Source organism: Aotus nancymaae, unplaced genomic scaffold (assembly GCF_030222135.1).
Source record: "Aotus nancymaae isolate 86718 unplaced genomic scaffold, 86718_ANA_hifiasm-v0.15.2.pri h1tg000040l, whole genome shotgun sequence".
Taxonomy (NCBI): Eukaryota; Metazoa; Chordata; class Mammalia; order Primates; family Aotidae; genus Aotus; species Aotus nancymaae.
In genome coordinates, this window is record NW_026988454.1 from 76,960,904 (window position 1) to 76,985,995 (window position 25,092).

Consider the following 25,092-nt stretch of genomic DNA (forward strand, 5'->3'; position numbering starts at 1 on the left):
GGCATCCGTCACCACGCCTGGCTAATTTTGTATTTTTTACTAGCGATGGGGTTTCTCCATGTTGGTCAGGCTGGTCTTGAACTCCCGACCTCAGGTGATCTGCTCGCCTCAGCCTCCCAAAAGTGCTGGGATTACAGGCGTGAGCCACTGTGCCCAGCATTTTTTTTTTTTTTAAAGACAGGGTCTTGCTCTGTTGCTTAGGCTAGAGTGCCGTGGCATAATCATGGCTCACTGTGGCCTCAGCCTTCTGGGTTTAAGCAGTACAGTCCTCCCACTTCTCTGGAACCAAAGGTGTATGTCACCATGACTGGCTAAATTTTTTTTTTTGAAGACAGGGTTTCACTCGGTTGCCCAGGCTGGAGTGGTAGCTCACTTGTAGCCTCAACTTTCCGGGGGTCAGATGATCCTCCTACCTCAGCCTTCCAAGTAGCTGGGACCACAGATGTGGGGGGTCTTGCTGTGTTACCTGGGCTGCTCTTGAACTTCTGGACTCAAGTGATCCTCCCTTCTTAGCCTAAAGTGCTGAGATTATAGGTGTGAGGTAACACGCCTGGCCCTCAAGGTCACTTTTTATTCAATGTCTACAGCAGACCATTCCTATCAGTGTAATGGATTCTAGGTTTCAACATTTATGGTACCAGGCAGAGCATAAGGCCATCAAAGCCTCAGAGTTGGTTGTGACTATAATAACCTTACTGATGTTATTCCTCTACCTGCTGAACAAAAAAACAATGTTTTCTGTGGGAATCTTGATGCAAAAAAAAAGTTGAGAGGCTCTGGTTTAGAGGATATTCTGATTCCTGAAATCATTAACTTTCTAATTCACAGCTTGCATTTGAATCTTTGGCTGTGATTGGAAATGCTCTAACCCTCCTGGAAGTGGGTCAGATTGCAGTGTGTAGGTAAGGTTGCCTTTAATTCTATTGTGAAAACTTTTCACAATCTGTTTGGTTATTTTGATCACACAGCAAACAAACAACTGCTGTTGTATTTTTTCCGCCCCCAAGTTTTGGAGAATCTGTAAAGCTGTTACACCCATTTCATGAGCAGTTCAGTGATTACTCTGGGTCCCAGATTCTACGTCTCTGCAAATTCCAACAAAAGAAAACCAAGATTGCTCAGGTATGAAGATGAAATAAAATGTCTTCTGCATATTTTTAAACTGGTGTAGATAGGAGGGAGAACTTTTTTTTTTTTTTTTTTTTTTTGAGACAGCATCTCATTCTGTCACCCAGGCTAGAGTGCAGTGGCACCATCATAACTCACTGTAGCCTCAAACTCCTGGGCTCAAGCAGTCCTCTTGCCTCAGCCTCCCTAGTAGCTAGGACTACAGGCCTGTGCCACCATGTCTGGCTAATTTTTATTTTTTGTAGGAACAGGGTCTCACTTTGTTGCCCAGACTGGTCTCAAATTCCTGGGCTCAAGTGTTCCTCCCTTCTTGTTCTCCCAAAGTATTGGGTTACCATCATGCTGGGCTGAGAAACCATCCCCCAACCCATCCAGTACAGACTGAGAACAGGGATAGTCCTAAACGTCAGCCTGTGTACCACTGGAATAGAAGCTTCCTTGGCATCCATTATAAAACAAGGTGTGACTTTTTCTCAGTTCCTCAAAGATCACTTGACTTTGCATCACTGTTTTCTGGCTCCCTACTTTTTTTGCTGAGTAGTTCAGAACATTATGCAAAACCAACCCCATCTCCCATACCCTTAGGGTGGGCCAAGACCTACTTTTCTCACTCATTAAGCCTAGAGAAGAAATGATATGATATAAAGTCAGTGACTTTTTGAGGATAGCACAAGTTCAAAACAGAGCATGGGATTGTATTTCTCCTGGGTCCTGCTCTGATTCAATCTGCTTTCTCTAGGCTGCCCCGGACATTTTGTATTTTCTTGCCTTCTCTTTTGCACATTTGTTTTCTGTTCTTGAAAGAAGACAGCTGTTTGGTTTATTTGAGGGAGTTACTGACTTCTTATGTCCTAGGGAAGCACTTCTTTTCCTTTGGGGTGTCTTCCAGAACTCTAGTGGCTTATATGTTAACGAAACATGTCTCACCTGTGCTTGAGAATGCATGTATCATCTAGGCATGAGGGCTCACACTTGTAATCCCAGCTTGAGGCCAGGGGTTCAAAACCAGCCTGGTCAACATAGTGAGAGCTCATCTTTACAAAAGACAAAATATTCACGAGTGGTGACACATACCTATAGTCCTAGATACTTGGCTGTAGGCTGAGACAAAGCCCAGGAATTAAGGCCACAGTGAGGTGAGATCGTGCTACTACACTGCAGCCTGATGACAGAATGAGACCCTGTCTCAAAACATAATTTAAAAAAAAAAAAAACAGAATGTATGTATCCAAGGATCCTCCCTTTTAAACTACATGTGGCCAGAAGGGACAATTAGTTGATGGTCTATAAGCCTGAGGTGGTTATCTGATAATCACTTCAGTGTCAGAAATACCATCAGTCTCTTTGATACTGGGAAGGGAGCATTTAAATAGTTTTCTAATTATCTATTTCTGGTTCTGGTTTAGTTTCTAGAGTCTGTCGCCACCATGTTTGCAGCCGCTCAGCAGCTCTCACAGAACATCAGTCCAGGTGAGCTACATGCCTTCCTCTTCAGTAACAAAATGCTTTCTTGTACTCTGTATTCCCAAGCTGCTTGCTTCAGCTCACTGCCCCTGTCACCATGTTTTAACAGGTATGCTCCACAGGAAAAGATATAAGTTGATGGAGCTGATGGAATTTATTAATTCATTCAGAAATTTTTGTTAAACCTGTACTCATGAGGCTTATAATCAATGGGAGATCTAGACACTCACTAGTATATACACATTTGATAAGAGTTTAGAGTTGTGAGAGAAAGGAGCAAGTGTGTGGAATTAAATATAAAGACTACAGTTGACCCTTGAATACCACAGGTTTGTCTCTACGGCTCAGGTCTACTCACACATGGAGTTTTTCCAACCAAAAGTGGATTGAAAATTCAGTATTTGAGGGATGCGAAACCCGAATATATGGAGGACCAACTTTTAATGTATGTGGGTTCTCCAGGGCCATCTCTGGGCCTGAATATGTGTGTATGCTGGTATACTAGGGGTGGAGGGTAGGTGTCCTGAAACCAGTCTCCTGCGAGTACTTTATTCTCTAATATTTTAATAACAGAGGAAAGTAGAGAAAGACATAATTTAAAAAACAGCTAATCCAACCACATTTACTTTGGGGGTTTGAAACATGCCCATTCTTTAGTGCTTTCCAATAATCTCTCAGTGTCCTCAGTGTATCATGCAGAAGCTTCAGGTTTTGATGGAAGCAAGTCATTCACACCTCTCAACATCTGCTACAGCAGCCCACCCTCAACTTAAGTACTATATAATCTTTATATGGAAACACTATGTAGCAAAATTTTTAAAACATCTTATTCACTGTTGAGTGGTTCCTTTCTATTTGTTTTTGTTTAAACAAGTCAAATTTCAAGGGGAAAAAAATACAGAAATTAGGTACAAGGAATTAACAGAAATCTGAAGGTGATTATTACATGTGATGACAGAACTTTGGAAGACATAGTTCCAGGTTTCTGATTTGGGTACTTTCTTCTAATGGCCTACTTGATACTATCATTTTTAAAATTAATAGCCATAAACAAGTGTTTTAATTCTCATCTACAGTATGTTGCTCTGTAATTGACGTTGAGCTGAACTTAACATTTCCTAAAGCACTATTGAGAAACTCTGCTGTACTGACAGAAGCTTACTTAGTATCCCTTATTATGCCTTGTCTCTGACTCAAGCATCCTAAGGGATAGATCTCATCAGAGGTCCCTTATGTTTGTGCCTAGAATTCATCAGCTTTAGAGGTCTGTCTAGCTTTAATAGTACAGAGAAAGCCTACACTAATATGTCCTACTTTGGATAGTTTGAGTTATTAAAAATGGATGTTCATTTTATTCCCTTGCTTCCTCTTATATGGTCTACAGAAACTGCACAACTCCTCCTGGTAGTCTCTGATGGGCGAGGCCTTTTCCTTGAGGGCAAAGAAAGAGTCCTGGCCGCAGTTCAGGCTGCCCGGAATGCGAACATCTTTGTCATCTTTGTTGTATTGGACAATCCCAGTTCACGGGTGAGTGACTACTAAAAGCCATCTCTTCGGGAGATAAAGTGGGGATTCCCTTCAACCTGTTCAATCTGCATTATGGTCTGGATCACTCAGACATACTGAGAACTCCCAGCATTCATAGTACCATTATAGGCACTCAATTAATCTTTGCAATAAACCAGTGAGGTAGGGATCATGATTCCCACTTCACACTGAAAAACTGAAACACATAGAGGTTAGGTAATGAGTGGGAGAGCCAAGATTTCAGAATGACCATCCTCTTGGGTCGTCTTTTTCTTCTATGCAAAGTTAGTACAGGTATTACAGCCTTGATAATGGCTACTGACAACTTTGAAATGGAGATCAGGTGTTTCTACACTTATGTCTCAGCAGCCCTCCTCACAGCAGGAAGCATCAATCATCTTAGCGAAATATGCCGACAGGGCAGTTCTATTCCAGGGAAGCACTGTGTCTGCAGGTCACATTAAGGCCTTGATAGCAAAGTAAAGATTTAATGTGATTGATTCCAAGTAGACAATGGGGAAACACCACTGTAGGGAAAGTAGATTTTTCTATCTATCCCTTTTCCTTTTTTTCATCAGTGTCCCTCCTCCTCGAAGGGCACTAAAAAAGAGATCTACCTCCTTAGTAGAGTTCTGAAAATTCTCTTTTACTTAGTAATAAAAGCTAGGTTCATATGCAGGAATAAGACACAGGAGGAGACACAAAAGTTGTCAGCAAAAGAGCTAGCTAAGGATGCTGCTTTAATCGCTACCTCCTCATTTCAAAATGCCTTTTGTTGACAGGATTCTATCTTGGACATTAAAGTACCAATATTTAAAGGACCTGGAGAGATGCCTGAAATCCGATCCTACATGGAAGAGTTCCCATTCCCATACTATATCATTCTACGAGACGTAAACGCACTTCCTGAGACACTCAGTGATGCCCTCAGACAGTGGTTTGAGTTGGTGACAGCCTCTGATCACCCATAGAACAGAAAGAAGAGTCCAAAATGGGACTTAACCGTGGTCAGAAGGTCACGTTCCTTACCCAGGTGCTCCCTTTTGGACAACTACAAAAAATTTTATTGTAATATATATTTTTATTTTACAACATGATCTTACAGCCTATAGAACGCTCTCTGGCTCCCTGCTTTGCCTGGGCTAAGGTTTTTACAACAAACTTGGAAGCAGCAGCCGCCTGAACTGGTAACTGGAAGAGATACGAGTTCAGACGCCTGCTGCTGCAGTGGGCTTGGAAGCCCTGGCCTGGGAGGAGGTCATACCCCACCGTTGGAGCCCAGCTGCCTGTTTTCCTTTGCAGGGGACCTGGGCACCTGTGCCTTGAGGAGATGCTGCCAGGAGCATGGGATTCTGACAGTCCTTTGTATAAAGGATTAAGGGGAGCTAGCTGCCCTTTTGACCCTGCTCTAAGCTCTGCCTTGCCAAGCCCACAATGTGTACCCAAAAGCTGTCAAGTGGCTGAGACAGCTGCAGTTTCTGGAGAGTATGAGGGTGTGTTGTTTTCTTACTGGGAAAGGAACTACCTTCTCTTAGAGGGTAGGAAGAGTGTGGGGTGTGTGTGTGTGTGTTCTCATAAAGCAACCGGACATTATTAGAAGTCCAAGTAATCCATAAAAACGATCCTTGGGCTGTGTAAACACAAAGTGGCTTTTCAGTATCCTCTTTCACATGTGCTGCTTCGGGAGACTATGCAATGATGGAAAGATGATTGCCCCTTTATTTCATTTAGTGCCATGGTCCCTGTTGTTGTAGTAATTTATTTGTTTAGTTCATTTTTTTTTTTTTCTTTAATGGTTAAAGGGAAGAGTCATTCCTCACACTGCTTTCAAGCTGGACTGAGCCAGTTTCATTCTGGGAAAGAAACACTGTATCCAGAAGAACTCAGCAGCTCCATCTATTTTTTCCAGTCAAAAGAAACTGATTTTTAGGCAGTTTTTACTTGGCCAGAAAGCAGTGCTTGAATACTTGAAACTGTGTGCTCTGTTCTACTTAATGATCTGTCAGAATGTTCTTTTGTAGGCAGTATGTCATGATGTAATCATCTATCTATCTCCCTGTCTGTTTCCAAGTTACACTGTGAAGTCTGCCACCCTTTTGAGGTGGTCATCAAAGACACAGATTGCTTGTTGTTTGTTTAACCAAGTGTGTCCCAAAGCATGTACCTGAAGTTATATCATTATTTTTTATTCTAAAAAGCTATGCAGCTTATATTCTGAGAACTATTAAAACATATACCACTGTTGATATAATTTGTGACTATTCTTAATGGAAGATGACAGGATTGTAAAAGGTATGCTAGGAGATTGATCTCTGCTGGATCAGTAAGCTGTTAGTAGTTAATGCTGTGCTAACATGACCTCCAACTTCAATGTTGTTCTTACTACAAGGGTTGATTTCTCATTTGCATTTATGTCCATGGTAGGGTGAGCTATAATATGCTGGCTTTGCGGCAGAATGAAAAGGGTGAGTTGATAGGGCCGTGCAATGGCTTGTAAAGATTCTCCTCCATAAGTGATGTCACATCCACTCACATTTCATTGGCTAAAGTCCTCCATGGGGCAGGCAGTTTAATCTTCCAGTAGGGTTGAGTCTGGGAGGGAAAGACACCAATACTATGACAATGCTGCAGTCTATTATATCTGCCTTTGGAAGCTCCATCTTAGATAGAACTCCCAAACTGGAGTGCCCAGAGTGATTCCCTTGGCCCTGGGTTAGCTCATGAGATCAGGGACAGTAGGAATTCCAGGAAGCAGGAACCCAAGAGTGCCATTTTCAACTTGTGCTCCCAACAGGGCTTGCAGGAGTAGTGATAAATTAACCTATCATGTTGATAGTTCACATTTGTGCCATCCTGCCCATCCCCCCAGGCCTTGGCCAAATAGGTAAGTTCTGATATTTAACGAATGGACAGCAGAACACAAATGTCCGCCATGGCATCTTAAAAATCTCACTTTGGGGCTGGGCGGGGTGCCTCACCCCTATAATCCCAACACTTTGGAAGGCAGAGGCGGGTGGATCCCTTGAGGTCAGGAGTTTGAGACCAGCCTGGCCAATATGGTGAACCCCGTCTCTACTAAAAATACAAAAAATTAGCTGGGTGTGGTAGTGCGTGCCTGTAATCCCAAGCTACTGGGAAGGCTGAGGCCAGAGAACTACTTGAACCAGGAGGCACAGGTTGCAGCGAACTGAGATCACACCACTGCACTCCAGCCTCGGTGACAGAGCAAGACTCTGAACAACAACAAAATCTCACTTTGGACAACTTCACCACTCCCATGGCACTCCCATGGCCTCAACCATCATTGAAGCAAAAAGACTAAAATTCTCCATCCAGGGGTCCAGGAAGTCTACTCTTTGGTATTCTCAATTATATTCAGACATCTGTTGGAGCTGTATTTAGGCAACAGACTCTTCAAATGCATCACATTCAAAATGTCACTCTATTCTAATTCCCCTATCCCAAACGTTCCTTCAACATTCCCATATGCAATGACCATTCCAACAACCACCCTGTTCACAAACTTGGAGCTTAACCTATACATCTGCTTTACTTCCTTCTCCATTTCTATCCATACCCCAATCAAATTAATCATCTTGTCCAGTCTGACTTCGGGACATCCTATCCTATTGCGCACCCCCTCCGCCCCCATTCCATTGTGACTGGGGCTCTTTTAATCTCTAGCAGGGACTCTTGCAGTGGTATCCTGACCAGTAACTTGTTTTTGCTTGCTTCGCTTCATCCTACATATAACATCCAAGATCTTTCTAAAAGTTCTCTAGCTGAAAATCCCTTCAAAGCTCCCCGTTGTGAACAGGGTAATACTCCAGCTTCTTCACGTGACCTATGAGGCTCTTGCCTGACCCTTCTGTCCCTTCTCTCCCAGTATCCCTGCCAGTGTTCCATGTGTTGTCTGGAATCTTCTTACTGACTTTGCTTTTCTGGCAAATACCTAGCTCAGACAAGCCCTCCAGGAAGAATGATTTCCCACAGTATGAACCGCAACATTATTTGTTAGCACTATATTGAACTTAAGGGATTTTCCTGCCCAAAGCGTAAGTCCAAGCAAAGAGCATATGTGACTTATGACAGCATTGCCAGTGTCTAGCATGAGTTTATTGTTTTTCTTTTAATGGAGATTTGCTCTTGTTGCCCAGGCTGGAGTGCAATGGTGTGATCTCTGCTCACTGCAACCTCCGTCTCCCAGGTTCAAGCAATTCTCCTGCCTTAGCCTCCCGAATAGCTGGGACTACAGGTGTGCACCACCAGTCCCAGCTAATCTTTTGTATTTTTAGTAGAGACAGGGTTTCGCCATGTTGGGCAGGCTGGTCTCGAACTCCTGACCTCAGGTGATCCACCTGCCTCGGCCTCCCAAAGTGCTGGGATTACAGGCCTGAGCCACCGCGCCCGGCCTGAGTGTCTCTTGATGGGAAGAGGAAATAATGTAAAAATGTGTTTTCTCACATATTAATTTATAGATTCAACACTATTTCAAAATTCCAATCAAGATAACAAGATGATTTGGAGGGAAATTATACAAAACATTTCTAAGTGTTATAGAGAACAATACTAACATTTTTTTTAACAAGAAACTAGTTTTGCCAGATAATAAAAACATATGTATAAAACAAAAATCAAAAACTTAACCCCTCTAATATGAAACAATTCTGGATTACACAGACCCTAAATGAATTTGCCATACAGTCAAAAAGACATCCATCATAAGCCCAGGAAAAAGTGAATTATATAATAAATGATACTGATACAGCTTAACATCTAGAAAAGAAATTAGATCCACATGATGCTGTAAACCAAACTAAATTCTAGATGGAATAAATATTTTAAAAATAATGAAAACTTTAAAAAATGAATTACAAAGGTCTGAATGGGAAATGAAAAGCCTCAAAAGGCACAAAAATACATGTGATTGTATAGATAAAATTTCTGTATGTATAAAGAAATGACAAAAACAAAACAGAGCCCATATAAAAGAATAAAAGTCCTCATCATAAACAGACCCAAGTCATGAACAATTCACAAAATCAGAATAACTAAAAATGGCAAGGGGTATTTAACTTCACTCATACTTTTTAAAAGTTAGCAATGAACTATCAATGCTAATGTATTAGACAAAGTTTGACAAATATATTATTACAATGCCTGGTGAAGTTCAAAAGAGCAATGATTAGAGTTCATATGTGTGCCAGGTCCTGTTCTCAGTTCATTACAGATACACAACTGAGGTAGATGCTGTATTTCACTTTACAGGGGAGGTAACAGGCCAGGAGAGGGTAAATAGCCAGAACACAGCTAGGAATAGGGAGCCCCAGGATGCCAACAGGCAGGCAAGCAAGTACTCAGTAAATAGCAATTGAATGAACACTTTTGGTACTATTTTAATTTGATACAACACTATTTGGAAAATTAATAATGGCAAAGGTTTGCTAACTCCACTTTTAGTGACTTAACCTAAAGGCATGTGGTGTGTATTGTGGGAAAGATGAAACAGTTATAAGGAAAGAAAAGCAAAAGCTTAGGGAGGGTTCTGCTCCTCCTTATGAGGCCCCCCTTAAAACTGCAGTGGGGGCCAGGCGCGGTGGCTCAGGCCTGTAATCCCAGCATTTTGGGAGGCGGGTCACGAGGTCAGGAGTTCAAGGCCAGCCTGACCAACATGGTGAAACCCCGTCTCTACTAAAAGTACAAAAAAATTAGCCGAGTGCGGTGGCGCACGCCTGTAATCCCAGCTACTCCAGGAGGCTGACGAAGGAGAATCGCTTGAACTCAGGAGACAAAGGTTGCAGTAGGCCAAGGTAGCGCCACTGCACTCCAGCCTGAGTAACAGAGCAAGACTTCGTCTCAGTAACAAAACAAAAAACCCCGCAGTGGGGCAGCCATTCAAAGCTTTGTTTCAAAGGATCATGAAAGTCACCGCTCCGGGAAAACGCTTGTATTAGAAAAGAACAGGACGAAAAAGAGAGAGAGAGAGATGCACTCCAAGGCTATTCATATTGCCAAATCCTTCCTTTCTCACCACCACAACCCCTGTCCCTCAGACACGCCTCTAGAGGCCGAGTCAGCCTCTGTTCTGCTTTCTCAAGACTTGTGCCAAGTGGGATCAAATGAAGTACTGCCAAAAGAACATTCAAATACTTTTTCTCCTCTTTGCCCACACAAAAAAAAACAAAAACCCTTTTTTTTTTTCCGAGGCATAGTCTCGCTCTGTCGCCCAGGCTGGCGCAATCTCGGCTCACTGCAACCTCCACTCCCGGGTTCAAACGATTCTCCTGCCTCAGCCTCCCGAGGTGCTGGGATTACAGGCATCCGCCACCACGCCGGGCTGGTTTTTACATTTTTTGGTAAAAACGGGTTTTCACCATGGTAGCCAGTCTGGTCTCGAACTCTTGACCTCAGGTAATCTCCCCGCCTCGGCCTCCCAAAGTGCTTGGAATTGCAGACCCGAACCGCCGCGCCCGACCTCCTTCACTTTCATTTGATGAACTCTCTTTACCAAGAACCGTGCTAAGTGCCCTACCTTTCTTCTTTCGTCATCACAACGACCCTATGAGGCACTGCTATCCCATTTTGCCGACGAGCAAACTTCAGCCAGCGGAGCCCATAACCTGCTCCAAACCCTAGGGCCTCAGTCCCGAGACCTCGCGCTCTCAGTCAGTGACAAACCTGCCGCCCGTCTCCCAGGAAATCAGGCTCGCCACACCCCTTGGTCGGAACGCCCCCCCACTTCCGCTCCTGCGCGCTGAGGCTCCGGCAGACAGCTGGCGGACATGGCCGCTTCCCGCTTACCCGCAGCGACTCTAACATTAAAGCAGGTGCGGTTCTCTGCCCTCCAGAGCAGCTTACCTGGGTCTCAGGGTCTGGATTCTCCATCTACCCTCCATCCAACGGGGCGCGTTCCGGGATCCTGACGCGGCGCGCGCGCCCTCTGATAATAGCCCGACGCCTGCGGGGCGGGGCTTCGCGCCGAGGAGGCCGATGGGAGGCAAGAACCGCTTACTCGGTTTGGTGTGGTCGCGTCAGGTGCGCCAGGTGCTTGATTTCCTCAAGTACCGGCGCCCCTGCTACTCAGTGCAGCTGTTAGTTGCACTGAGCTGTGGCAAACGGCAAATGAGATTACCAAAGATTTGAACAACTGTTAATTTAGAAAAAGTGCTGTCGTCGTGATGACAACTTCTAGGAGACCGGCAGCCCTTTTCAGCCCGGTAGTCAGCTCCTGATTTTTGTGTGTGTGTGTAGAGACAGAGTCTCACTCTGTCGCCCAGGCTGGAGTGCAGTAGCCAGATCTCGGCTCACTGCAACTTCCGCCTCCCGGGTTCAAGCTATTCTCCTGCCTCAGCCTCCTGAGTAGCTGGGATTACAGGCGCGCGCCACCACGCCCAGCTAATTTTTGTATTTTTAGTAGAGACGGGGTTTCACCATGTTGGTTAGGCTGGTCTCAAACTCCTGACCTCATGATCCGCCCACCTCGGCCTCCCAAAGTGCTGGGATTATAGGCATGAGCCACCAGGCCTGGCCGATTTTTTTAATCGTTCTTAGGTTTCACAGAGGAGTAAGCAAAAAGATCAGATGAACCTCGTGATGCTTTCTTTAAAACATGTTTTTGAGACAGGGCCTCACTCTCGCCCAGGCTGAGTGCAGGGGAGCAATCAAGGCTTACCGCACCTTACACCTCCTGGGCTCAGGTGATCCTCCCATCTCGGTCTCCTAAAGTCCTGGGATTACAGGCCTGAGTCACTGCACCTGGCAAAAAAAAAAAAAGAAAAAAAAATGTCTTTGCCTTTTTCGAAATTGACCAATGAGAAGGAGTCTGGTTACAGTTTGTTTGCTGAAATAGAACCTTCCAGGCTGGCGATTGTGCAGTAGTAATTGCTATTTCTCCTCTCTTTTACAGTTCATAAGAAGGCAACAAGTTCTTCTCCTCTACAGAAGGATTTTGCAAACAATTCGGCAAGTTCCAAATGATTCTGATCGCAAATACCTGAAGGATTGGGCAAGGGAAGAATTCAAAAGAAACAAAAGTGCCACCGAAGAGGTGAGAACAAAATCATGGTGAGGACAGACCCTAATTCTTTTAATTGTCCAGTGAATTTTTTTTTTAAGTTTAGCAGACATCTTGGAATATAATGCCACCGAGCTGGCATAGCTTTATCATTGCTTGTAATGTTACCGATTTTAAATGATATTTTAAAATTTAATATTGCTGTATCTGTACTCTTCAACATCATCACTTGACTTTTATGTTATGTATTATATATGTGGAAATCTTTTGGGGGGAGGCAGCAGTTCCAATACCTAGTATTGGTTCTTGATTTTAACAAATAAAATGGTATAGCTATACCTTGTTTAACCAGGTAAAACAGTAACCAGATTTTACTTTATTCTACAGGACACAATCCGGATGATGATTACTCAAGGCAATATGCAGCTCAAAGAGTTAGAAAAAACACTTGCTTTAGCAAAATCTTAACTATAGCATTATTCTGAAGGATTTTCAAAGTCTCTATGTGTTTTATTGCATTTAGGATTAATGATGGACAGCACAAAGCCCAGTCTTACTATTTGTATGTACAGTATTTGCTGCATTTTGAAAATGTTTATGGATGTCTCCGAAGTTTTTAAAAGAAGCAAAACCACTAACAAATGGCTAGTTAGCACATGAGAAGATGCTGGACATAATCATTAGGGAAGTGTAAATCAAAACCAAGAGGCGGGGTGCAGTAGCTCATGCTTGCAATCCCAGTACTTTACGAGGCCAAGGTAGGTGGATGACTGGAGGTCAGGAGTTAGAGACCAGCCTGGCCAACATGGCGAAACCTTATCTCTACTAAAAGTACAAAAATTAGCGTGGCGTGGTGATACATGCCAGTAGTCCCAGCTACATGGGAGGCTGAGGCAGGAGAATCACTTGAACCCAGGAAGCAGAGGTTACAGTGAGCTGAGATCATGCCATTGCACTCCAGCCTGGCTGACAGAGTGAGATTCCATCTCCAAAAAAAAAAAAAGAAAACACACAACTATGAGTTATCACTTCATTCACTAGAATGGCTGTAATTAAAAAGAAAAATAATAACAAGTGTTGAAGATGTGCAGAAATTGGAACCCTCTTACATTGCTGGTGGGAATGTAAAATGGTGCATCCACTTCAGGAAACAGACTGTCAGTTCCTCAAAAGATGAAACAGAGCTGCTGTGTGATTTAGCAATTCTACCCCTAGGCCCATAACCATTATTTGGCAGTAAAAAGAAACAAAGGACTGATATATGCTAATCATGGATAAACCTTGAAAACGTTAAGTGAAAGAAGCCAGTCACAAAAGATCACATGATTCCATTTAAATGAAATGTCCAGAATAGGTGGAAAGATTAGTGGTTGCCTAGGCTGGCTGTAGGTAGAATGGAGTAACTGCTAATGGGTGTAAGGTTTCTTTTCAGGGTGATGAAAATATCCTATAGTTAGCTTGTGGTGTAGGTTGCACAACTCTGAACATACTCAAATCCACTGAATTTTACATTTTAAATTAAGATATGAATTGTATCTCAATAAAGCTGTTATAAAAAACAACTCTTAGGTGTAGGACTGAGAGTATACTGACATCAGGAGATACCCTGGAACTTTCTTGAAAAATCCTGTATTATCCCTGAGGGTTGTTCGGATATGTTCTTCACATGTGTTGTGGTTTGATAGAGGACTTGTCAAAAAGATCACCACTGGGAATCTAGATCCCAGTTGGAAAGGGAAGGGAAGGAGAAGCTTAATGAGCACATTGAAGCACTTACCAGAAAGAAGAGGGAAGACTTCTGGATGAAACTTCTGTGAGTACCTTAACATACACGTAGAAGAAGTAAAAAAAATTAAAATTCTGGGTGCAGTTCTCAAATGACAGGAAAAAACAGAGAATTTGAAGAATATGTCAGAGATAAATACATTATAACCAAAGTTGACTTTGGAGCACTTTTGAAGGAAACCAAATTTATAACTCAGTGAAAGATGTGAAAGTGAAAGCTTGTGGAAGATGCTGGAATCAGTTCTGAAAACTGAAGTCGTCTGTTCATCAACAGAACAGAGCTAAGAAGCTAATCTAAGAATCTGACCAGCACCTGAAAGATATAGACATCATTTTGCAGAATGATAAATGGTGTCCAGTACTGGACTGCGCCTGAGGAGAGGCATAAACTCAATGTGGATATTGATGACCTGGACTATCAGGGTCCACCTCTACTACCTCCCTGAGCTTCAGAGCCCACAAGACAATAATTCTGAATACTGTTCTATGGGAGTAATCTACTAATTCAGAATGCTTGCTTGAGCCAATTTTCAGGTTTTTATGTAGATAAGTATTAGTAAACTTATTGCAAAATGATCTGAAAAACAGGAGGAGCATTTGTGATGCTTCTGAACAGAGAACACTTTGGAAATATTTTTCTTTGAGTGGCATGATTGATATACTCAAATACAGGCTATCTAGTAAATCTAAAATCTTGAAACTCAAATCATCCTTTTATGGGTGTGGAATTAGTGATTTAATGATGCTCTTCCTAACAGTGGTGTGCATGGAAAGGTTTTCGTTAAAGAGCGTATGTGGTTTGCATTGCAAGAGGCAGATAGCACAGATTCCAAGAAAACCTAGTTTTTTGTTTGTTTTAAAGTATGTGTCTGGCCATGGTGGCTTACCTGCTTTGGGAGGCTGAAGTGGGAGGATCGCTTGAATCCAGGAGTTCGAGAACAGCCTGAGCAACATAGTGGGACCCTGCCTCTATAAAACATTAAAAAATTAGCTGGGCAAGATGGCATGTGCCTGTAATTCCAGCTACTCAGGAGGCTGAGGTGGAAGGATTGCATTTAGCCCAGGAGGTTGAGGCTGCAGTGAGCCATGAACATGCCACTGCACTTCAGCCTGGGAACAAAGCAAGACCCTCCCTCCCCCCCAAAAAAACTAAAACACTGAAAACTGAATAATCTGTCAGAGGCGAAAATTACTGTAATGGATGTGCTTTTACTTTCATCTCTAAAGAACAATTTAATATGTTCACTTACATGCTTTGCTTATCTCCTCTGAATTATAGGCCAATCTTGTTAGTTAACCTAAGGGGATTTATTTAGCAATTTATTCTCAGGTATGGAGGCACAGTCATTATGAAGTTGGTCTGAATTGAACTGCCAGTGTTTTTTATGGAGGAATGAAAAAAACAAAAAAAAAATGGTGAAACACACTTTATTCATCATGAAGCATCTCTGGATTAGACAACAAATTACTTTCTAGATGTTTCCTGAAAACTGTACTTCTGTTTGAATGTTAAACTTCTGTTCCTAAAGTTTAAGATGTTTGAATGTCAGTTTATGTATTTGAACCACAATAAATCGATCCTTTTATATTAAAAATTTAAATACAGAAGCTTTGTAGCATAAGAAGTAGCTAAAGCTACTTATTATATAAACATTAACTGCCCATGTTATTTCCCCCTTTTAAAATGTGCCATCAGGGCCTGGCATGGTGGCTCATGCCTGTAGTCCCAGCACTTTGGGAGGCCAAAGTGGGTGGATCACTTGAGGTCAGAAGTTTGAGACCAGCCTGGTCAACATGGTGAAACCTCGTTTCTACTAAAAATACAAAATTAGCTGGGCATGGTGGCACATGCCTGTAATTCCAGCTACTCAGGAAGGCTGCCTCAGTTTGAACCTGGCAGGCAGAGGCAGAGGTTGCAGTGAGCCGAGATCATACCACTGCACTCCAGCCTGGATGGAGTCCACAATGAGACTCCATCTCAAAAAAAAAAGTAAAAATGCGCCATCAAGTTAAAAGTTTTAAATTCATGGTACAAGCATTACCATAAATGTGCCTGTAAGGAACACACAGATGACTTTTTTTTGAGACATGGTCTCTGTCACACAGGTTGGAGTGTGGTGGCTTGAACATGGCTTATTGCAGCCTCAACCTCCCAGGCTCAACCGATCCACCTGCTTCAGACTTTCATGTAGCTGGGACCACAGGCATGTGCCACCATGTCTGGCTAATTCTTAAATTTTTTTTGTAGAGGAGGGTAATCTCACTGTGTTGTCAGGCTAGTCTCAAGTTCCTGGGCTCAAGCAATCCACCTGCCTCGGTGCCCAAAGTGCTGGGATTACAGGTGTGAGCTTTTTTTTCCCCTTTTTCATATGGAGTCTCCCTCTGTCACCAGGCTGGAGTATGCAGTGGCGTTATCTCAGCTCACTGCAACCTCTGCCTCCTGGATTCAAGCGATTCTCCTGCCTCAGCCTCCCAAGCAGCTGGGATTACAGGTGCACGCCACCATGTCCAGCTAATTTTTGTAGAGACGGGTTTCACCGTGTTGGTCAGGATGGTCTCGATCTCTTGACCTTGTGATCCAACCGCCTCAGCCTCCCAAAGTGCTGGGATTACAGGCATGAGCCACTGTACCCGGCCAAGCTCTTTTTTTAATTAAGAGACACAGTCTTACCTCATTCTGTCACCCAGCCTGGAATGACTTTCTAAAATTACAGAAAGCAGAACATATTTCTTGCTGTTTATAGTTATTGTAGTCATACCAAAGGGGAAGAGTGTTTCTCCTTAAATAAAATTACAAATAAAAAAATCTCTGTTTTACTCTTACTCATAAAAGTTATTCTAGAATACAAAAGGGTAGTTTTTCAAACTGGTTTTGTCTTTGGCTTTTATTATCCACACTTCACAAGAAGAAATGCATTTAAGAATTAACTTAGGGGCCGGGCGCGGCGGCTCATGCCTGTAATCCCAGCACTTTGGGAGGCCGAGGCGGGTGGATCACGAGGTCAACAGATCGAGACCATCCTGGTCAACATGGTGAAACCCCGTCTCTACTAAAAATACAAAAAATTAGCTGGGCATGGTGGCGCGTGCCTGTAATCCCAGCTACTCGGGAGGCTGAGGCAGGAGAATTGCCCGAACCCAGGAGGCGGAGGTTGCGGTGAGCCGAGATCGCGCCATTGCACTCCAGCCTGGGTAACAAGAGCGAAACTCCGTCTCAAAAAAAAAAAAAAAGAATTAACTTAGTCAAAAGGTATAACGTTGGTAACTACTGCAGATGATGTTTTGTCCCTCCCCTTTGTCCAGTATTGTCCAAATGGTCAACAGTTTAAACATTTAAGCTCGCACTGAGAAACCTTGCCACATTTCAGCAGTTTTGTTTTGCTTTTGGTGAAAGGCACCTGATCTCGACTTTATAGCCAATGTATGTACTCTGAATTACACTTTTTTTCTTTTTTTTTTTTTTTTTTGAGACGGAGTTTCGCTCGTTACCCAGGCTGGAGTGCAATGGCGCGATCTCGGCTCACCGCAACCTCCGTCTCCCGGGTTCAGGCAATTCTCCTGCCTCAGCCCCCTGAGTAGCTGGGATTACAGGCATGCGCCACCATGCCCAGCTAATTTTTTGTATTTTTAGTAGAGACGGGGTTTCACCATGTTGACCAGGATGGTCTCGATCTGTTGACCTCGTGATCCATCCGCCTCGGCCTCCCAAAGTGCTGGGATTACAGGCGTGAGCCACCGCGCCCGGCCCCTCTGAATTACACTTTTATAGATACAAGGTAAAGTGTAGCTGGGTGAAGGGTCTCAGGAGCCATAAACTTTGGTCAACCACAACAAATGAAAATATAAGCTAAACAAAGTATTCACACTTTTGTTTTTTTAATAAGGAATTTAAGATCCACAGTATCTTAAAGTTTAGTGCTTGGAAGAGACACAGATTCAAGGTGATAAAAATATTGATTACAAGACACATAACATGCCTCATGAACACTTGACTTCACAAACAAGGTTTAACCATGAAAACAGCACTCTATTTTGGGCTCCCGAAATCAAAAGTAAGATTAGAACTAATATATTTATTCTGTCACAGATATTTAGTATACTCAATACAATAATGCACTAACAATTTCTTTAAAAAAACACTAACATTGTACAATGTTTTTGTGTTTCACATTATTTTTTTTTTCCACAGCTGTTGAAAATTTCAGCCTCGGTTTGAACCATGACCTGCATGACAGGCTATACACTGTCAATAGTTCTGTTTCTTTGGAAAAGTACAGTTGTGGCATTTACTCATTTTAGCAGATAGCTAAAAGGGAAAAATATACACTGGACCTGCAGTTAAGTTTTTGACAATGCCAAGGATCAAAAACAGACTAAACAACATTTGTTGAAGATGAAAAGGTATTGCATTGGTCTTAATAGAGATACTGTCATCTCTGGGTAAGGATGCTGACTGAGCCTATTCTGTTTCTTCACTTCTATGTGTTTTCTCTTCTACGACAGACTTCCAAGAGACAAGATCATGTAGTCAGCCACACTAGGTCCATTTGACCTTTCTCATTCTCTGGTCTCTTCCCTGTGACTTTTGACAAAAATACTCAGTTCACAATATTAGCTGCCTGCTTCTGATGGGTAGGAGGTATATAATCAAAATACTCCCACCAAAGCACTCTATGGTCTAGACTTGATACTTAATTTAGTTTTCGGCATTTCTCAACAAGGATACCTTGAGGTAATAGGAGATATTTTGGTAAGTGAAAATAATGCCTGCTTGGAACACAGCTTACTGAACTCAGGATTTCATTTCTTTGAGTATTAGGCAGTTCTCAATAAACTGATGTATGTTGAGGAATAATTCTAAAGAGGTTAGTGATATCCTGTTTAGGAATAGGTTTAGAAAACTGAAGGTACTCTCCAGCTCTACAATTCTGTATTAGGAACAACTGGGAAATGAGGAAGTGCCTCTATACTGCAATCTAGTGGTCTCTGGGGGAAGACTGTCTGTCTGCATAGTGGTTGAGGAATAAGACGAGCTCACAAACACATGAAAATCAGCTTGAAATAACATCAAATTCAGCCTCGGCAATATAGTGAGACCCCATATCTACAAAAAATTAGCTGGGCATGGTGGTGCACGCCTGTAGTTCCAGCTACTTGGGAGGTTGAGGCAGGAGGATCGCTTGAGCCTGGGAGGACAAGGTTGCAGTGAGTTGTTATCATGCCACTACACTCCAGTCCGGGCGACAGAGCAAGACACTGTCTCAACAAAATCAAACAAAAACATCAAATTCATTTCATATTCAGGTTCTATAACAGTGACATATATCTACTGAATTACTTTTTTTTTCTTTTAGGAATGTCTATATCTATGGATTGTCACTATTAAAAAAATCCCCAAAACTGTGAGCTTGACAAAGGAAATAAAAGAATACTTTGTTTTTCTTGGTGTCTCCATGTCAGTAAGTCATTTTTTCTCTTTGGCTCAATGAGCAGCATTTTATTCACAATTATGTTCAATAGTCACTAGGTTCCTGTGTTTATAGAAATAGAACTGAAGTTTCTATGCATACATGGGATATTGAGGAGATGAATATAAATCCCACATTCCAAAGGACAAGAAGTGGTCCAGAGTTTCAACATATCCAAGCTACTTTTACAACTTTGTTTCTGCGTTTATATTTCATTATGGAGCAAAGTAAAGTCTTCAGGCCTCCATGAAGCTGGGGAACAGTGAGGCCTAAGTTGTTACGGAGTATGTTGCCTTGACATAGTCACTGCAAAGCAGTAGAAAGGTTCTGAGGTTCTTTAACGACGGTTTAATTCAAAATGAAATACTTTCAAAAAAATAGCCTTATTCTTTATAAAATGTAGAGCAATAATCTCAAATTCAGAAAGGTACTCTGATATAATTGGGTTTGATTAGGAATAGGTTACAAATTTTCAGGTAATTGTTACATGAATGTTTTTTCCATTAACTTGCTTTAAAATCACTATAATTGATTTTTTGGCTGAAAATACAGAAAGGATCAAACAATTTGAATCTTTCTTGTTTGATCTCATTATTGTTTTCGGAGCTGTTAGCTAATTATTCATTATCTAAATAAACTGACTTTTCAATACATTTTATCATAAGATATATTGGATCTTCTGTCATCATGAAAACATGTCTCCTCAATCTGGTAACTTTTCATGTGGTTAATAGTCAACATTTTAAGAATTATGAATTTGAGAAAGAGGGTTTACTTAGCACATCCCAGAGTTACAGCTCTCTTAGAGAAAGACACTTGTCTAGGCACAGCAGGTGTGTTCAAATTTATATGAATGACTACTGGAGTTCAGACGGGATTAAGTTTTTCTTGGTTTTGACTTATTTCACACATCTTGAATTTTAGAGTCTAGGCTTACACATCATTCGATTTCTTGGCATGGCTTGCTTAATCTGAGCTTTCAAACTTCAGATGAACCTGGACTGAGGCTTAAACCCAAAACTAAGCAAACTTCCCCTGGTTTCAGTTTAATTGTTGAGGCCTTCATAACTTCCGGGCATAGGAAACATGTATCTGGCACACTGTAGAAATTAGTGATTTTTTTTTAAAGGCAAATCTGCGATATATACAATAGTTGACTCCTTGGGCATAACTACTATGCAGTTGCAAAACTGGAAATCTTCAAGAATCCTTTCTTGTTTCCACTTTATTGGTGCTAATTTTCCTTCTGCACTCTAGTCCTTAGTTTAGCAAGTTCCTCTTCTAAACTTTTAATGTGTTCCTTCAAAGTAGCCTTGTCTTGCTGAGCTTTCTGATTTGCTTGGCTTCGTGCTTCTTCAATCTTCCTTTCATACCACTTTTCCATCTGGGTAGAAACAGCCTCAAAAAAATACTGGGTAAGCTCCAGAGCTTGGGTGTCCCGAATGTGAGGGCCAGTCTGCTCGCCTCCTGCTGGTGGCGGCTGCCCACAGGTGCTGCTGGCTGCAGGTTGCTGGGTGCGATGCCTTGTCAGCCCACTCTTCGCAGACTTCTTAGTTTGAGTGCCTCTGTTGACGCAGGGCCCAGCCTGCTGATCAGATCTGCCTGCCTCATTCAGGGGTAGCAAGACTGTCTGGACCTTGACGTTCCTCAGTCGGGAGCCTGTGCAGTCAGAAGACGACAGCTCCTGCTGGAGTCTCTGGGTAGCAGTGGAGTTGAGGGCCTTTTCCTTGGGCCTAACCACTGGAGGGGAGCTGTCAGAAGTTGCTGCTGGACCTGCAGTCACCACTGACTGATCCACACCTGGTTTCAGAAGGAAAACAAACGTGAGAGCAAATCCACATTCACACAGTCATGTGGCTGTGGGTCAGTATTTGAGTCCTAAGGATCCTGTAGATCACCAGCCTTTGCCATCACCACCCACCACATGTAACGTCTCCTGTGAGCTTTCTCGCACTTTTCTGTTCCTCCCTTCCACTTTGTCTCCTCTGATGATCACTTTGGCTTGTCAGGGCTTTCATGGATTCTGTGTTAGCCACACTGGTATCATTTAAGCCAAAAAAGTTGCTGGCTTTTCCTTTATCCTGTCTCAATCTACCTGAGAAGGCTCTGGGTCCTGTTTCCTGATGCCTAAAGATGATACAGCTCACCAAGTGTCTCAAAGCAGATTTGGACATTTATCTATGAGAATATGTATTCCCATTCTCTAATTCTGGGCCTATTCCATAACTAATTGCTTGACCCAAGCTCCAATTTGGAAAGGAGGCCCCATTTTCCACACCCAGAGCGCCATGACAAGCTCCAAGGGTAGTCTTAGCATGAAACATTTTCTGGGGATGTTTCCCCATGTTGTTGGTACAAAGATGAAACCACAGTTCCAGAGATGGCCTGTGATAAAAAAAACACTTATATCAAAATCTCCCATTGAGGCCTAGTTACCCAGGCTCTGAATGTCCTCAAAATTACCACTGAGTATAACCACTGTGGCTAATGTCAAGATGTTGTGCTTGAAGCACTTCCTGTCTAGCACTGGGGGCAAGTTCGATGTAAGAACTTGCTGTTTAATGAGGATTTGCATAGGTGGACAAAAGTAAAAGGCAGATCAAAGAGAAGAAAGGGGTAAAAGGCAAAAGGCACGGGAGGTAGAGCCCTGCTGAGGAGGCTGATAGATCTTCATCACTTCTCATCTTTGGGGTCCACTCTGATACCATCAATATTGTACTCAAAGCAATGTTATCACCAATCAACAATTCTCTAATTCCTTTACTCAAATAAGCTTCAGCACATAAATGAGAATGCTTTTTTACTATATAGCAACTGAGTATATGATTATGAGTAAAATATAGTCCTTGCCCCTACAGAGTGCACCCTACCATCCAGTGTTTCCCACAGTCCTATCATACGGACTGCCTTTTATTTATTTATTTATTTTGAGGCGGAATTTTGCTCTTGTTGCCCAGGCTGGAGTGCAATGGCGTGATCTCTGCTCACTGCAACCTCCACCTCCTGGGTTCAAGCGATTCTCCTGCCTCAGCCTCCCAAGTAGCTGTGATGACAGGCATGTGCCACCAGGCCCACCTAATTTTGTATTTTTAGTAGAGACAAGTTTTCTCCATGTTGATCAAGCTGGTCTCAAACTCCCAACCTCAGGTGATCCGCCCGCCTTGGCCTCCCCAAATGCTGGGATTACAGGCGTGAGCCACTGTACCCGGCCCAGACTGCCTTTCAATGCAGGAGAGAACAAGAGCTGCTGGTTGTGTTCCTTTTGGACAAAAGGGCTCTCTGTATGTGGGTTACCTGTAGAGGACTCGCAAGTAGATGGTGTGGATTTAGCTCTGGAGGCCCTAGAATCTCCAGAAAGCTTCAGCTCCAGATTCTGAATCTTTAACATGCACCAGGTTTTTAATTCATCCACCAAGGATATCTTAAAATAAATAAATGAATGAATGAATGAATGAATGAATTTGATACATGGTTTATGAATTAAAGCCGCAAGATGGACTTTTCAATTCTAACAGTTGAGGACATCATCTAACAAACCCAAGAAGTTATGGCTTGCCCACTGCTATAGTTTGGTTATCTGACCCCTCCAAATCTCATTGAAATCTGATCCCCAATGTTGGAGGTGGGGCCTCATGGGAGGTGTTTTGTCACGGGGCTGAATGCCTCATGACTGGCTTGGTATTATCCTCATGGTTAGTGAGTTCTTGCTTTATTAGTTTTTGAAAGAGCTAGTTGACACCTCCCTCCTGTCTCTCTTGCCTCTTATCTTGCTAGGTGATCTGTGCACACCAGCTCCAAGCTTCCTGAGGCCCTCATCAGATGCAGATGCTGGCACCATGCTTCTTGTACAGCCTGCAGAACCATGAGTGAAATAACTCTCTTCTTTATAAATTACCCAGCCTCAGGTATTCCTTTATAGCAACACAGCCAAAGCCACCCTTTTATAGGCTACAGCAGGCACCCAAGCAGAGAGCTATCTACAATCTTCACTAAGTGACTTAGAGCCACCTTAAACTCAACCACCCAAAGCTACCCAAATCTTCCAAACCAAATACTTCTGGCTGCTTAGAAGCATGAGTTCTCACACACTCACCTCTACTCATTACATGTCTATTGTCTTGGTGAGACAGTAAGCTCCCTGAGGGCAGAAACTATGTCTTGTTCTAAAACTGTAATGGCCTAACAAATGCACAATACATGGACTTAGTTTGGGGCAGAAATGGCATCTTCCCCAGCATGGTCAGTCTTCATCTGTTGCCAACATACTCTGCCATGGACATAAACAGAACTACAGGTTCTTTTCTACTAACCTCATTTCAGGATTATAAAAATGATACACTATATAATGCAAAAGCTCTCAGGGAGTCTCAGCCTCTGAGTTTTCAGTGTCAGGCCTGCCTGAGCTCAATGGGCCTGCGTGGTAAATCATAAGTTAAGGATTGGCAGATACTGGTTCCTACCTGTCGTTTCTCCCCCTCATGCTTCTCTGTGTCTGAGTGCTGTTGCAGGCGGTTCAGGCACTCTGTCCTCTCTGCAGAGAGTCGCTCAACCATCAGCTTGTCCAAAACACGCATCTAGGAGTCAAGGGGAGCAGGTGAGCCCTGGTTTCTCAGCTCCTGTGGAGGGGCTCAGGGGAACCAAGTAGGAGCCCCTGCATGCCAGCTTCAACTTCTCATCTGATTCCATTTGCATATAGGACTCATGGAACTTTTTCAGAATTCTTGAGCATGTTTCTATGAGACCAATATTTCTTTTTTTAAAAAAATCTCATTTGTTAAAGTTTAAGAGGTTTAAGAGATTATGAATATGCAGGCCAGGCGTGGTGGGCTATAATCCCAGCACCTGAGGGCAGGAGTTTGAGATCAGCCTGGCCAACATGGTGAAACTCCATCTCTACTAAAAATACAAAAATTAGCCAGGCGTGGTGGTGGGTGCCTATAGTCCCAGCTACTCAGGAGGCTAAGGCAGGAGAATTGCTTGAACCTGGGAGGTGGAAGTTGCAGTGAGCCGAGATCACACCACCGCATTCCAGTCTGGGTAACAGAGCAAGACTCCATCTCAAAAACAAAAGAATGGGAATATGCAGTAAACACACAGCTTGAGCCCATGTAGGCCTTGAAGGCCTTAAAACATTATTTCCCAGACTACTGTAAGGAAAAACTACATCTCAAATTATGGAGACTCTCTTCCCCAACCCTGACTTTCAAAAATGTTAGTGGTTGCCTACAGGGCAGTAAAATGACCTTTTATCCAGCTTTTCCAGTGAGCAAATATTTTTTGGTGCTTCACTGGAAGTAGCTAAACTATGTAAGAAGAGTGTAGAAGGAACTTAAAAGAACTGCTTCAGAGAACAAGGCGTTGTCACTTTTCAATCACATGCCCTTCTGGAGTCCCCTTCATCTCAGCATTTCCTGTAAGACCCCCACACCTAGAAGGGCCAAACTCACTGCTTTGACAAGGACCAAAGAATGAAAGGAACTATTGTTAGGAAGAGCCAATCCATGAAGGCTCACTGGTGATCTCCTCTCCTGTCAGGGACATACGCGGCATTCTACATTAAGAAAAAATAAGCATCAGTTCTGGAGACGTGGTGAGCACCTTCTGTTTTTCTTTTCAGCTCATGTTTTCCTGTGAACTGTGCTCCTCCTGTTTTCTAGGATTGGCCTACTCTCCCCCGCCTCCCTTAACCTCTTCTTCCAGGTGGCT

At 42.9% G+C, this 25,092-nt stretch overlaps 3 protein-coding genes and 1 long non-coding RNA gene across 19 annotated transcripts in view; 2 read left to right on the top strand and 2 right to left on the bottom strand.

Moving 5' to 3' along the window:
* MDN1 (midasin AAA ATPase 1) overlaps positions 1 to 6,370 on the top strand; it is a 168,256-nt gene extending 161,886 nt beyond the window's left edge. For 2 of the 3 annotated variants that reach the window (XM_064360839.1, XM_021665546.2), the window contains exons 98-102: positions 829 to 902; positions 1,008 to 1,122; positions 2,535 to 2,598; positions 3,977 to 4,119; positions 4,902 to 6,370. In XM_064360839.1, the coding sequence (XP_064216909.1) occupies positions 829 to 902; positions 1,008 to 1,122; positions 2,535 to 2,598; positions 3,977 to 4,119; positions 4,902 to 5,090 (585 nt within the window). In that variant the 3' untranslated portion in view covers positions 5,091 to 6,370. Of the gene's footprint in view, positions 1 to 828; positions 903 to 968; positions 1,123 to 2,534; positions 2,599 to 3,976; positions 4,120 to 4,901 lie in introns of those variants that run through there. The other variant, XR_010336665.1, reaches the window with a different exon arrangement.
* LOC135268346 (uncharacterized) overlaps positions 1 to 11,061 on the bottom strand; it is a 38,339-nt gene extending 27,278 nt beyond the window's left edge. The window contains exon 1 of one of the 2 annotated variants that reach the window (XR_010336667.1): positions 10,978 to 11,061. This is a non-coding gene — a long non-coding RNA (uncharacterized LOC135268346). Of the gene's footprint in view, positions 1 to 10,651; positions 10,788 to 10,977 lie in introns of those variants that run through there. The other variant, XR_010336666.1, reaches the window with a different exon arrangement.
* Positions 10,888 to 15,513, top strand: LYRM2 (LYR motif containing 2). 2 transcript variants are annotated; one of them, XM_012444224.2, is made up of 3 exons: positions 10,888 to 10,946; positions 12,026 to 12,166; positions 12,521 to 15,513. In XM_012444224.2, the coding sequence occupies exons 1-3, from the start codon at positions 10,902 to 10,904 to the stop codon at positions 12,599 to 12,601; spliced, it is 267 nt and encodes an 88-aa protein (XP_012299647.1). In that variant the 5' UTR covers positions 10,888 to 10,901; the 3' UTR covers positions 12,602 to 15,513. The 2 variants fall into 2 exon arrangements, with proteins under 2 accessions (XP_012299647.1, XP_012299648.1); XM_012444225.2 differs by lacking the exon at positions 10,888 to 10,946 and adding an exon at positions 11,208 to 11,336.
* A 2,264-nt stretch (positions 15,514 to 17,777) lies between these two features.
* Positions 17,778 to 25,092, bottom strand: part of ANKRD6 (ankyrin repeat domain 6) — a 195,417-nt gene continuing 188,102 nt past the window's right edge. For all 12 annotated transcript variants that reach the window (XM_012444227.3, XM_012444236.3, XM_064360844.1 and 9 more), the window contains 3 exons: positions 23,847 to 23,960; positions 22,681 to 22,807; positions 17,778 to 21,186 (listed from right to left, as the gene is read on the bottom strand). In XM_012444227.3, the coding sequence (XP_012299650.1) occupies positions 20,621 to 21,186; positions 22,681 to 22,807; positions 23,847 to 23,960 (807 nt within the window). In that variant the 3' untranslated portion in view covers positions 17,778 to 20,620. The remainder of the gene's footprint in view (positions 21,187 to 22,680; positions 22,808 to 23,846; positions 23,961 to 25,092) is intronic.